Below are 12721 nucleotides of genomic sequence, written 5' to 3' on the forward strand. Positions count from 1 at the left end.
AGACGCACATCCCTGCAGAGCGCAGAGGCGATTGGAATCTGCCTGCTGAATCCACAACTTTGCGTCCAAAAGAAACTTGTACGACCTCTGAACTTGGAATGGCTCGCGAAAAACCCGACCCCACAAGCATGTCTGGCATTGGCTTCACTCACCTGGCTCCATGACCCTTTGACCTACCCCTTTCCTTTGGTTTCCATTTCTCTTAAGTGTATGTATCCCTGGTTTCAACCTTTTTCATGTGATTTCTGGTATATTGGATACGAGGAACAACCACAGAAAACAATCTCCGTTCGCTATCCTCATTGTTCTCATAGATGATATTTGGGGGCAGCAGAATAGCAAACAAATCGGAAACCGACAGACTACAATTACGGGAGGGGGACAAGCAGAAAAGCGTCTTGGCCTATAAAGTGGGGTCAAATAATCATGTATTTCACTCACTAAGAAATAGATACCTATCGCAATCTCAAGGCGTCTCCATTTGAAGCGGATACAACTACGATGAGTATGGTTAAAAAATATGCACTGCAAAATGTCCGAATCTAATAGTACTATTTTCAAAGTAAGTGTATCACACCGACGAACCCCCGCCGATCAATATCACAATAAATCTTTTTTAACAAGCTCAGGGAGAGTCCGGCGAACCACATTGAGAAATGGTAACGAGTTGACAAAGATATCGTACTCTCATGGACTATGTATCCACCTGAGAAGCCAACCGACTGATTCCGAAAATTTTAAGGATACTCCCAAATAGTCAGGTTTTTGCTGGCATTGTTAGCTCAGAATCGAAAGTTTCCATCAATTACTAAAAGCTCACATTGGGATAAGAATTGTGTGATCCCAAGTAAATTCATTTACCTCTTTATTTATCATCAGAGACTCCTGGTCATTAGTTGCGGTAGCATAAATAATCCATCTTTGGACTGTTTTTATGTAGGACTGGGAAACCTGGCTGGATCTCAGCTTGGCTTGCTCTTCAATTGCGACAATACTTAAGAAGCGAGGATGAAAGCCCCGACAGGGGCTAACATTCAGGAAGTCAAACTTCCCTATGTCAATCTCTCTAGGAGGGAGGATCGCTACCCCATTAGAATGCCCACCCAGATTTCCTTACTTATTCATAAAAGGAAAAACGTTGAGCCGTAACACCTTTTCAGTGCCTAGGTGCCATGCAACCCGAAGGAAACAAGAGGGCTGGGATACTGCCAGATTGCCCAAGCCTAGACGGGGAAAGTCAAGAGGATGAGGTCGTGTTCGAACCACGGGGCTTCCGGTCAGTAAATGCGCGCTCTAACAACTTGGGCCATCTCGTCCTCCCCATCCCCTTATTCACAAACAGGCCATGAACGAAATGTTAATCAGTTTTCTTATTTATAATGTATATTCGCCCTGTGGTGTACTCTCTGGAACCCAAAGAATACCGTATGGAGAAAACGACTATCCCCATCCATTCTTATTAAGACCTGGAAGCCGAATACCCTTTCCATACCACCGACGGAAGAACGTCAGTACAGACGGTTCAGTGATAATACACGAGGCAAGACGAGAACAAACATTTCACTCATTACCGTTCTCATACAAACTCAGTCCTAGCCCGTTACTGAGATACCTGGGCCATGGGAAGTGACAAGTTTAAAAAAACACAAGAGACGGGGGACAAGGAATGAGAGACGTCAAAAGGAAACATGGACCATTACACAGCCTGATCTCAAGTGGTCGTCACAAATGACAGACAAGTCTCGGGTGTCGAAAAACCACACCAAACGAATAGACGCGTATCAAAAAATGTAGTGATCGGCGCGCATGGGCAGACAAAGGTGGAGAAATTATTGTACCTGCCCATTCATGAGTGTACGTACGTGTGTGTGGGGGTGCGTGCTGAAACATAGGAACTGTAAGCACGGGTACAAAGCCGGATCGCAGCAAAAATGCAGGCATCAGCATGGTAACAAATTCAACATGATTGCGGTTGACTTCTGTAATAAACCCTGAGAGCTGCGACAGACTTGAAAAACACTCTTGAGAGAGATAGCAAAATAAGTCTAATCGTCTGAGTTTTTGGTTTAGGATGTGTTCTAACCGCAAAAAAGCACTGAAATATCCAAGGACGCGTCAAACGTGACCACTGCATAGAGTCAGGCGAAGAAACTGCGTTCAAAAAACTGTCTCTGTGGCGCTCGCAATAGTAATGGATCACACGAATCTCAGAATAACGTCTGAAAGAAGCAAGATGTGTGTGTGGAAAGGATGCGAGTTATGAAGGTAAACAAGGAAACAATATCCAAAAATCAATGTGCGTGCAAGTGACTAACTCAAAAACTGACAATAGACAAAACGGTAATTCGAGTCAAGCAACTCAAGAGAGCTATCGGCTGGGACCCGAAATACAATCGACCGACTGGTGAGAACTTTTGACCGGCAACATGTGTTTCCCAACGCGTAACCCTGAATGCATATCGGTGCAAAACAGAAAAACACATATTTGGAACTCGTGAAAATATGAAATAGCTTGAAGAAAATCATGTGGCCTGAGTTTCAAGTACCGAATGCGACTGGCGGGCAAAGATAATGGTGATAACATAGTAAAGTTAATGAGGAAGGCCCAGGTCCAGAGCAAAGCTGGATCATAAACTTCCGTCAGATTTTTCTGGGACTCAGCGAGCAGAGAAAGAAAAACTAAAACAGCAACAATAAAGACGCGCAATTGGTTCCTAAAAAGCATGATGGACACGTGTGAACCCAAGACAAAGAAAAACAAAACAAGTGAACATAAACGGAGAAAACCGGTTAGACGCATCTAGTCGACAGAGTGATTATAATCGTTTGTTGCTGCTAGAGATGGTAACGCTATTGACGACAGCTCGTGAGTGATACCAGCGAGAATGAACCAAAAACAATGTGAACGTGGCGAGTAGTCAGTAGAGTCAGTTGGTAAAACAGCAGTCGTGGTGCGAGGCCACGTTAACGTTACAACAAATGTGGTTATATAAAGTGAGCATTCGGGTAAATAATAGTTATAGGAAAACTGTAATGGAAACAGACTAACTAGTTCAGGTGTCACGGGGAAGCTTGCCCTAGTAATTGTGATAAAGGAAAAACGTGTAGGATGACGCAAGAACACTATGGGATCCCCGTGGTCTGAAGGTCTCCTGCTGCTGTGTTAAAGGAAGTGATTACACCAGCAGAAATACTAAAGTTGAATGAATCTGGAAAATGAACGAAGAACCCGATACAACAAACATGAAGTGACGGCTAAGTGGGAGTTGGGGCTGGCCACCATTCTCCCATACCGTTTCCTCTGTAGGCTTGTTGAACCACAGCCCCAGCTTTGACAGAACCGGCAGAAGGGCTGGAAGCTGTCGTGCCTTCCACCGGTATCGGGTTTTCCGTATGAACTGGCTGGACAGAGATCGCCCCTGAAGGATCTATGCCAGCGGCAGTCGGTTGTGCGCCGTTAGACATGGCTGCTGCGACTGCCATTGCCGCTGCAACTGCAGCCTGTTGCTGATGGGGCGACTGACGTTGTGGTGCAGCGGATCCAGGACCAAACGGTTGCTGCCCATAATAGGATAAGTGGAAACTGTTCGGTATTAGAGCCGCAGCGGGATGTGGTTGCTGTAAAGCTTGATGATCGGCAGAGTTGGTGGTACTGAAAGTCGGAGCCGTTCCTCCCAGAGTACCAGAATTGACTGTCGGAAACATTCCAGCGGAAGGAGGGAAAACCACAGCAGTTGCAGGACCATCTCTGGCGTGTGATGAAACCGGATGACCCGGGAGTGGGTTTGACGCAGAAAATATGGACGCCGGATGAAACGCCTGGTATGTAGCAGTGGGGAAAGCGGCACCATGCGCAATATGGCCGCTGTACCCGCCCGTGGAGACAGAAATCCCTGTTCCAGGTTGCCCATTCGCAGAACCAACATTTCCGTGACCTGGAGTGAGACCAGCTGCTGCTGCAGCTGCCAAAAATTGATGCATCATGGCTGCTGGAGGTGCTCCGGTTGGTAAAAGAGCTGTGGGGTGAGTTACTTGAGGTCTATGTTGTGGTGGAAATAATGGAAGTGGTTGCGGCATCGGCGGAGGTTGTTGCTCCAAGTGGCTCCCAAAATTAGATCCACGTCCCAAATAGTTTGGACCATTACGATACATGAATCGAGCTGACTGTTGTTGTTGCTGCTGCTGTTGCTGACTGACAGGATGATATGCAGCACTGTAGCCGGTATTTTGTGGATACCTGGGACCATTGCCAACAGCAGCCAGTGGTACCGAACAGTTACCCAGCAAGCCAAATCCACCGTTTGGAATGCTATTGTTATTCGCCATTGAGACGGTGCTGACGAAGCTAGTCCCACGGATTCCATGTTGTCGGTAATCTAGCGATGCGTAGTTGGCCCGCCTGGAAAGAACATACAGTCACTGATTTAGCTGGCGAAACGAAGCGATAACGTCTAGAGAAATGCGGAGAACGTGATTGGGCTGATGACTCACAACCATAATCCACTCGTTAGTCGCAAAATAACAGATTACATCGCGAGTACACAGGCCATCCAGTAACCCGCCACTAAATATCGGGCAGCCCATGGACAGATAGCAATGACACATATTTTGATAGACACGCTATTTTGAGATGAGAACTGCGAAGGTACGACCAGCAAGACTATAAAGCCTCCTAAGCTGAGCAGTGTATATACACAAAATATCTTCCATACATTTCGCCTATCACTCACTAACAACTGAGAGTACGAAAACGACGTACATTCCGGAAGCAAGGAATAAATGCAACAGGCTTATGAAGAACACGTTTTCATACATTCCTGCGGAATGCAGTACGCTAGCTTGGTGGTGGTGTGAGTAACAGTCATGGCGAAATTTGTCTTGGTATGGTGATAATGGAAAAATGACAGTGTGAACTGGTTACAATCAGACTGATAAAGTCGATGGCATCAGGCAGTCACCAAGTGATGCTTGGAATCCATAAGATGAGACAATACAGCCAGCTGAGCGGAAACACCAGTAAAAAGGTCACTAATAAGCCACCAGCAGACAAGTTTATCTAGTAAACTCTGAAGTCGACAGGGTTAAGACACGTCACTAGCTGAAAAACGATAGAGCTCACTACAACCCACACACATCAGATCTCCAGTGACGACGTTTAAGAGGTTCGCGAATGGTATCGGGCATCAGACTTCATAATCTTCAAAAAAACGGGCACGAAAAGTAAGCTGCACACGACACATGAAGGTACATGAACAATAACTCAACCGATATTAAATTCCGAATGCAACCACTGTCGAATGTACCGGTACAAGCAACAAACGCGGTGATTTCGCTCCTATGCACGTTACACGTATTACGTGGAGAGTGATGAAGTCCTCAATTCTCAAGTTCCAGATTTTATCCTACAATTGAAGTCAACTGATGCCGGAAGGCCGAAAACACTGAACGGCTCTTTCGTTATTGTCACCGAACTTATCATTTGGCCTGAGTATGTTTGGTCACTAGATGAGAACGGTGACGATGATTTAAGAGATCACGTGCGACGTGAAAGTAGTCTATTGTCTAATAACCTCATCAAACAGATACTTCATATTGAGATATCATTCGGATCTTCTCTTTGGCAACTTGCTTATTCTGGGCGTTAAATCCAGCAATTGTTCCATAGTTCAAACTACGCGAGTTCTCCGAGATGCCACTGGGTAAAGTGGAGAAGAAATCGTTCGTCCCACAGAAGGGTTTGCCTTTGAGGAATGGGCATTGAAGATAAGGACTTTGAATTTTCTTGTAGATAAGCTATACTTGAACACTGTATATGTACGGGAAATAGTCACAGTAATCTTAATAAGTTATACTGAAATAAACCAAAGAGATAAAATGTGGGTAAGCTAACCGTTTGGAAGAGTTATTCCCCTTGGATCGACGATTATCACCAGTAGTCGAATAGGACAGGCGTGCCTCCAGCCAAGCAGGAACGGACTGTTTGGACTCGCGCAGTAATTCAACCAGATCCCGAACTACATTTTGATTGCGATCCGAAAAAAACGAGGTTGCCGAACCTGGTTGCCCCATCCGACCAGTACGTCCAATGCGATGCACATATTCTTCAATATCCGACGGCAGGTCGAAGTTGATAACATGCTGAACAGAGGAAAAGTTGGTCAGAGTGAAGGACGACGGTATGCATACGCAAACCCTGGGGTGACTACCACCTCATATAGGGTTATCATCAAACTGTCCTGCGGAACTAAAAATGGAAACAAAAGCAATGCAGTCTCTACGGTTCGAAGTAAAGTTGTGACAAAGTCTAATCATTGTCTTTTGACCCAAAGAAGTTAATTATGTCACTTTCCCGTTACCTGGAATATCAAACATCAGCACACACGAAAGGAATGGAAACAAGATGTTGCTGAAATTCACAATTATTCTCCGCCAAACTGTTCAGCATGATCTCCTTTTTAGATCACGTGATTTATGGTAAGCATCCAGCGTTCCTTGAGCTTTATTCCCTATACGATGACGAACTTGGTTTCTCCTTTATCGTATCAACTAAATGGATCCATTTTACGTCGTGATAGCGACGTGTTATCTTCTGAATAAATTAGAACTTAATTCATCTTTATTGTGCTCCAGTAAGCTGACCACTGGTCGTTTTACATTGAAGTACGCTACTAATATACTGCCCACACAAAAATGAACTTGTTAGACCAACCAGAGTAACCTAACTGTTAATGGAACCTTATCATTTCAACATCGTAAAGGGTGGATGAGCTGCGCCCCAGAAGCAAGTAAAAAAACGACGATGGTTACCTTGACGTTGGGTATGTCGAGACCTCGTGCAGCCACAGCGGTAGCAATTAAGATAGGAGTAAGTCCATCACGGAACGAAGAGAGGGCGTTCTCCCGTTCAGCTTGTGGGCGGTCGCCATGGATGGACGTAACAGGAAAATTGAGCTGACCCAGAAACTTGGCAAGTAAATCAGCTCCACGCTTGGTCTCAACGAAAACAAGCACCAGACCTTCGGGATCTGGGGAGGATGGGTGATTAGTGGAGATGCGTCAAAAACGCAGAATGATATCAACTAGTGAAAAACGATTACGTGATGCTATGTGGTCATAAAGAGATCAGTGACTTTCCCGATAGCATGCTGGGCGTTAAATCCAGCAATTGTTCCATAGTTCAAACTACGCGAGTTCTCCGAGATGCCACTGGGTAAAGTGGAGAAGAAATCGTTCGTCCCACAGAAGGGTTTGCCTTTGAGGAATGGGCATTGAAGATAAGGACTTTGAATTTTCTTGTAGATAAGCTATACTTGAACACTGTATATGTACGGGAAATAGTCACAGTAATCTTAATAAGTTATACTGAAATAAACCAAAGAGATAAAATGTGGGTAAGCTAACCGTTTGGAAGAGTTATTCCCCTTGGATCGACGATTATCACCAGTAGTCGAATAGGACAGGCGTGCCTCCAGCCAAGCAGGAACGGACTGTTTGGACTCGCGCAGTAATTCAACCAGATCCCGAACTACATTTTGATTGCGATCCGAAAAAAACGAGGTTGCCGAACCTGGTTGCCCCATCCGACCAGTACGTCCAATGCGATGCACATATTCTTCAATATCCGACGGCAGGTCGAAGTTGATAACATGCTGAACAGAGGAAAAGTTGGTCAGAGTGAAGGACGACGGTATGCATACGCAAACCCTGGGGTGACTACCACCTCATATAGGGTTATCATCAAACTGTCCTGCGGAACTAAAAATGGAAACAAAAGCAATGCAGTCTCTACGGTTCGAAGTAAAGTTGTGACAAAGTCTAATCATTGTCTTTTGACCCAAAGAAGTTAATTATGTCACTTTCCCGTTACCTGGAATATCAAACATCAGCACACACGAAAGGAATGGAAACAAGATGTTGCTGAAATTCACAATTATTCTCCGCCAAACTGTTCAGCATGATCTCCTTTTTAGATCACGTGATTTATGGTAAGCATCCAGCGTTCCTTGAGCTTTATTCCCTATACGATGACGAACTTGGTTTCTCCTTTATCGTATCAACTAAATGGATCCATTTTACGTCGTGATAGCGACGTGTTATCTTCTGAATAAATTAGAACTTAATTCATCTTTATTGTGCTCCAGTAAGCTGACCACTGGTCGTTTTACATTGAAGTACGCTACTAATATACTGCCCACACAAAAATGAACTTGTTAGACCAACCAGAGTAACCTAACTGTTAATGGAACCTTATCATTTCAACATCGTAAAGGGTGGATGAGCTGCGCCCCAGAAGCAAGTAAAAAAACGACGATGGTTACCTTGACGTTGGGTATGTCGAGACCTCGTGCAGCCACAGCGGTAGCAATTAAGATAGGAGTAAGTCCATCACGGAACGAAGAGAGGGCGTTCTCCCGTTCAGCTTGTGGGCGGTCGCCATGGATGGACGTAACAGGAAAATTGAGCTGACCCAGAAACTTGGCAAGTAAATCAGCTCCACGCTTGGTCTCAACGAAAACAAGCACCAGACCTTCGGGATCTGGGGAGGATGGGTGATTAGTGGAGATGCGTCAAAAACGCAGAATGATATCAACTAGTGAAAAACGATTACGTGATGCTATGTGGTCATAAAGAGATCAGTGACTTTCCCGATAGCATGTCGTTCAGCTGTAACACCCATTCGGTGCCTGTCATGTCACCCGAAGGAGGCGAGGGACGGCATATTGCCAGGTTGCCCGAGCCCAGACAGGAGTGCGAACCACGAACCTTCCGGCCAGTAAATTCGCGCTCTCACCACTGAGCCTTCTTTCAAGACAGTAAAACCGAGTAGATATTTTTCACTACTACTCGACAAGGTGAATAGTGCATGTGGTGCCCACTTGCAATATACAAACTGTCTCCCTCGGCTGCACGAAACAAGGTAGGGAATGGTTGTACTCAAAAAATTGCACGTTTCATAAGTGTTAGAAAACGTTTTCCTGATTGTTCTGGCGGTCGTCTCCCCCAGTTAGACACAAGAATTTTAACCTTGAGCTGAGGAAGTTTGCCCATATTTGTCAACCTCCAGACAAAACTCACCTTTTTGTTGAAGCAGGCGAACCAGAAGCTCCGGTTTATCCTTGTCGGCCACGTTCCATACTTCCTGAGTTATGTTCTCATTTGTACTACCCACGCGGCCAACAGCGAGAAATATGTAAGAGTGTAGGAAATCCCGGGCGAGTGTCTATCACCAAAAGAACGAAACAGTGTAAGATAAGCAAAGCCCTACCTGAATCTCCTTTGGAAAGGTTGCGGAGAACATCAAGGTTTGTCGCTGTCCGGCAGGAGGCATGCGATGCAACTCCACTATGCGACGAATTTGTGGCTCAAATCCCATGTCTAGCATACGATCGGCTTCATCTAAAACTAGATACCTGGCAGTGGTTGGTGACCAAAACATACACACTCATACTTGACATGATCCAAACTAACGTTTCCGCGACTTATCATGTCCACCAAGCGACCGGGTGTGGCCACAAGAAGATCACAGCCATGTTGAAGTTCACGAACTTGCAGAAAAATAGATGCCCCACCATAGACAACACAAGGACGAACGTCAGACTGGTAAGCGAACTTCCGAGCTTCGTCGAATATCTGACAAGAAAGCTCTCTGGTTGGTGCCAAAACAAGAGCCACAGGACAAGCTCCGCCGTTAACGACCTAGAATATTGATGGACATAAACACGAACGGGTGCAAGATAACTTACAGCTGGTTCCGTCTTTTCTTCTTGAAAAAGTTGATTGAGGATGGGAAGTAGAAAGGCAGCCGTCTTCCCAGATCCCGTTTGCGCACAGGCCATAAGATCTCTTTTTGCAGCGATTATTGGCAAAGCATATTTTTGCACAGGTGTTGGATGAATGTACTGAGCACGCTCAATATTTTCTTTTATAGTTTGATGTAACTCAACATCCTTGAACGAAGTTATAGGTTTCACAGGAGACCAATTAGGTCCGGATTGGGTGACTGGTATGCTGTCATATAATTGAAAGTTCAAGCCCCGTTTCGGCTGTCCAAACAACTCCTGTTCCAGCTTTTTGGATGGTTGTTGAAGCCATGTTGACTGGTTGTTGTAAGACTTCCTATAAGGTCGTGAATTGAAATTCCTCAAACCAAAGAATAGTGTACAACAAAAAACCTACCCTTGTTTTGGCTGCCCATTCTCAGGGATAAGTGGAGGAGGACCGAATAGGCCCACATTATCCAGTTTGTTTGCGATTCCCCATTGACTGACCAGCGAAAACCCATCAAGTGGAGTAACGCTGTTGTCGGTGGCTGCAAAACGTCCCAGACGGGCACCAGTGCGTTTTGGTGCCCCATTAGGAATAGTGGCAAAATTCTTCAGGACTTGAGGGTTGTTGGCGTAAAAGTAGGACCCATCGGTTAGCTGCTGTGTGCTTTCTCCAATGCTCAAGTAACCGAACTAGGTGAGGTACAGAAAATGTAATTCGTATATTTTTTGGAGCAGACTAATCGAACAAAGCGAGCGTGAGAAAACTAAACAGAAAAAGGACAAAAGTATTTCACATCGCTTGCGCTTTCCGCATCAACTTAAGAGTCATTAGCAAGCTACTTGAAGTCCTTAATTTGGAACACATTGTTCATCCACTTCGGTAACCAGTGGTATATGCCATTCCGTTAGGAAATGCAGTTACAAATCGCTGGCTATCAACCGCGTGGGATAATATGGCAGAAACATCATGTGGGCTGTCGATTCCTGCAATTTAAAAAATCACAGGTGAAAAAGTACAACGTTAGGAGCAATTTTCTTCGACTGCAGCACCTTGAAGAGTGCTAGGATGTGTACAAGAATAATGAATGTGGTTAAACCACATTAGGCCGATTGTCTACATAGTATTGCACTCTTGCTTCTACAAAACCCCGGTATCATAGTGGATATAAGTCGAGAAGTGTTTCCTGAAACGAACTCATCTGGGATACGATGCAAAGCCCTCAAAGACTGATAAGAAGGGGATATGCACCAGAAACGGTAAAAGTAAAACTCGGGCCTGGTGTTTCCATTTTAGTGTACACCTGCCAGAGTAATTAAAGTGGGAGAGGAAAATATTAGAGGTGACGTGAGGAATATAAGTACACTACATAATTCACTCATTCATTCACTAATTGAATGTGGCAAACTGAAAGAAATGTGGCGGTTCCAGAAAGATGTCATCCGACACCCTTCATGTGATCTATCACCCTAGGAAAGATTCATTCTTCCACTAGATGGGGTTCGTTTCATACGATCCTTTTTGCACCGAATCTATCCGCGCGATCAGTTTATTCTTTTGATATTCAAATCCAAAAGTGGAGACGGAACCGAGCACTTCTCTTGCTTTCATGGGGATAGAGAAAATCGCCATAGTATTGTCAACCAAATTTCCATATCATCTGTACGAGTTATTTTCCCTGTCGCCTACCCTTGTTTTCCGTACGATTTTTCCAAACTCATTATAGCAACTCGACAGAGATGCACCACCTTACCTGATCAGACCTCGCGAAAAAAGTGTAACAGATTTGAGCAGAGTCCAGTAGCAGCTGTAGGACCTACCCACCAAGCTTCTTATTACTTCCTTTCAGTAAACGTGAAACCACATAAACGTCCTGCTCACTGCAGAATAAACCGATTTGAAGAGAGCAATATCAATTGTTTCATGAGCCCCATATCTTTATATCGGATGTAATCCGGTTTTAAAGGGCTCTTTCTTCTGCTTGAAAAAAAACGACACGAAATATTATGTCCATATCCAGGAAAGCAGTAAGGAAACTTTCATTGGGAATGTAAAATTAGCATCTGAAAGCCATCCGGTTGTAACCTTTTCGGAAGCTAGTTGTCATGCCTCCCGAAAGAGGGGTGAGGTCTGAGATATTGTCAGAATGTTCAAGCCTGGACAGGGGCGGTCGAGACGCAGGACTGGGTTCGAACCGAGGACTTTATGGTTAGTAAGTGCCTGATCGAGATAAAAACAGGGATCAACGACTGATGCGGTAATTCTAAAACCAAAATTCTAGAAGTCGTCTATGCTTATATCGCAAGTTAGCGTGGAATGTGCTCAAGGTGGACAACTTCATGCAGTAAATTTGCCATTCAGGTTTGTGAATAGGTAATTATTTACTTGGGAAGCCTGTAAAACATGGAAAACATGTTAGATACAGGTGTTGTATCTCTTCCATTGTTCACTTTGAGATAGATAATACAAGTATCGATCTCCCGCTGGGTCAACTTTCATAGTCTGAGGCAGTTTTCACACCTTTGAATTCAATAGCTCCGGTAAGCTATTGTAGTTCATTCACCCAAAGCCCATGAGTATTTCCAGGCACGGGTGCGTTCTGTCTGGCTTTTTGAGTCATTCTGAATCCTACCAGTCAATCATACAATAGCCTGTTCACAATAGCAATCCAAACTTCATATGCATCGAATTTGGAACAGGCTTCACAGTTCAAAATTACGATGTCATATTTAGGCAGCCATTTTACCTGGCACGGTCAGGGACAGGCTGCAATGTTGGCATTTCAAGTTGATCCTCATAGCTCAATCAACAGGAACAATTAACCTTACATACGGCGGTAAAACCTGTCAACAGGGATCATCATCATCAAAGACAGCAACACCAGTGTTGGCACTGATGCTTCACCGCCGTACAACCATAAAGTTCGTTTATATATATATATATATATATATATATA

The 12721-nt window shown here is 44.5% G+C and overlaps 1 protein-coding gene across 1 annotated transcript in view; it reads right to left on the minus strand.

Annotated features, from left to right (window-relative positions):
• Positions 1-3255: 3255 nt before the first annotated feature.
• The window catches only part of T265_00289 (hypothetical protein), a gene marked incomplete at both ends in the record, with an annotated part of 22298 nt that continues 12832 nt past the window's right edge, over positions 3256-12721 (minus strand). Inside the window, 8 exons of the mRNA XM_009164034.1 lie at positions 3256-4399; positions 5891-6138; positions 6808-7025; positions 9076-9220; positions 9266-9410; positions 9449-9696; positions 9744-10140; positions 10177-10457. Coding sequence (XP_009162298.1) covers positions 3256-4399; positions 5891-6138; positions 6808-7025; positions 9076-9220; positions 9266-9410; positions 9449-9696; positions 9744-10140; positions 10177-10457 — 2826 coding nt within the window. The remainder of the gene's footprint in view (positions 4400-5890; positions 6139-6807; positions 7026-9075; positions 9221-9265; positions 9411-9448; positions 9697-9743; positions 10141-10176; positions 10458-12721) is intronic.

Source organism: Opisthorchis viverrini (assembly GCF_000715545.1).
Source record: "Opisthorchis viverrini unplaced genomic scaffold opera_v5_3, whole genome shotgun sequence".
Taxonomy (NCBI): Eukaryota; Metazoa; Platyhelminthes; class Trematoda; order Opisthorchiida; family Opisthorchiidae; genus Opisthorchis; species Opisthorchis viverrini.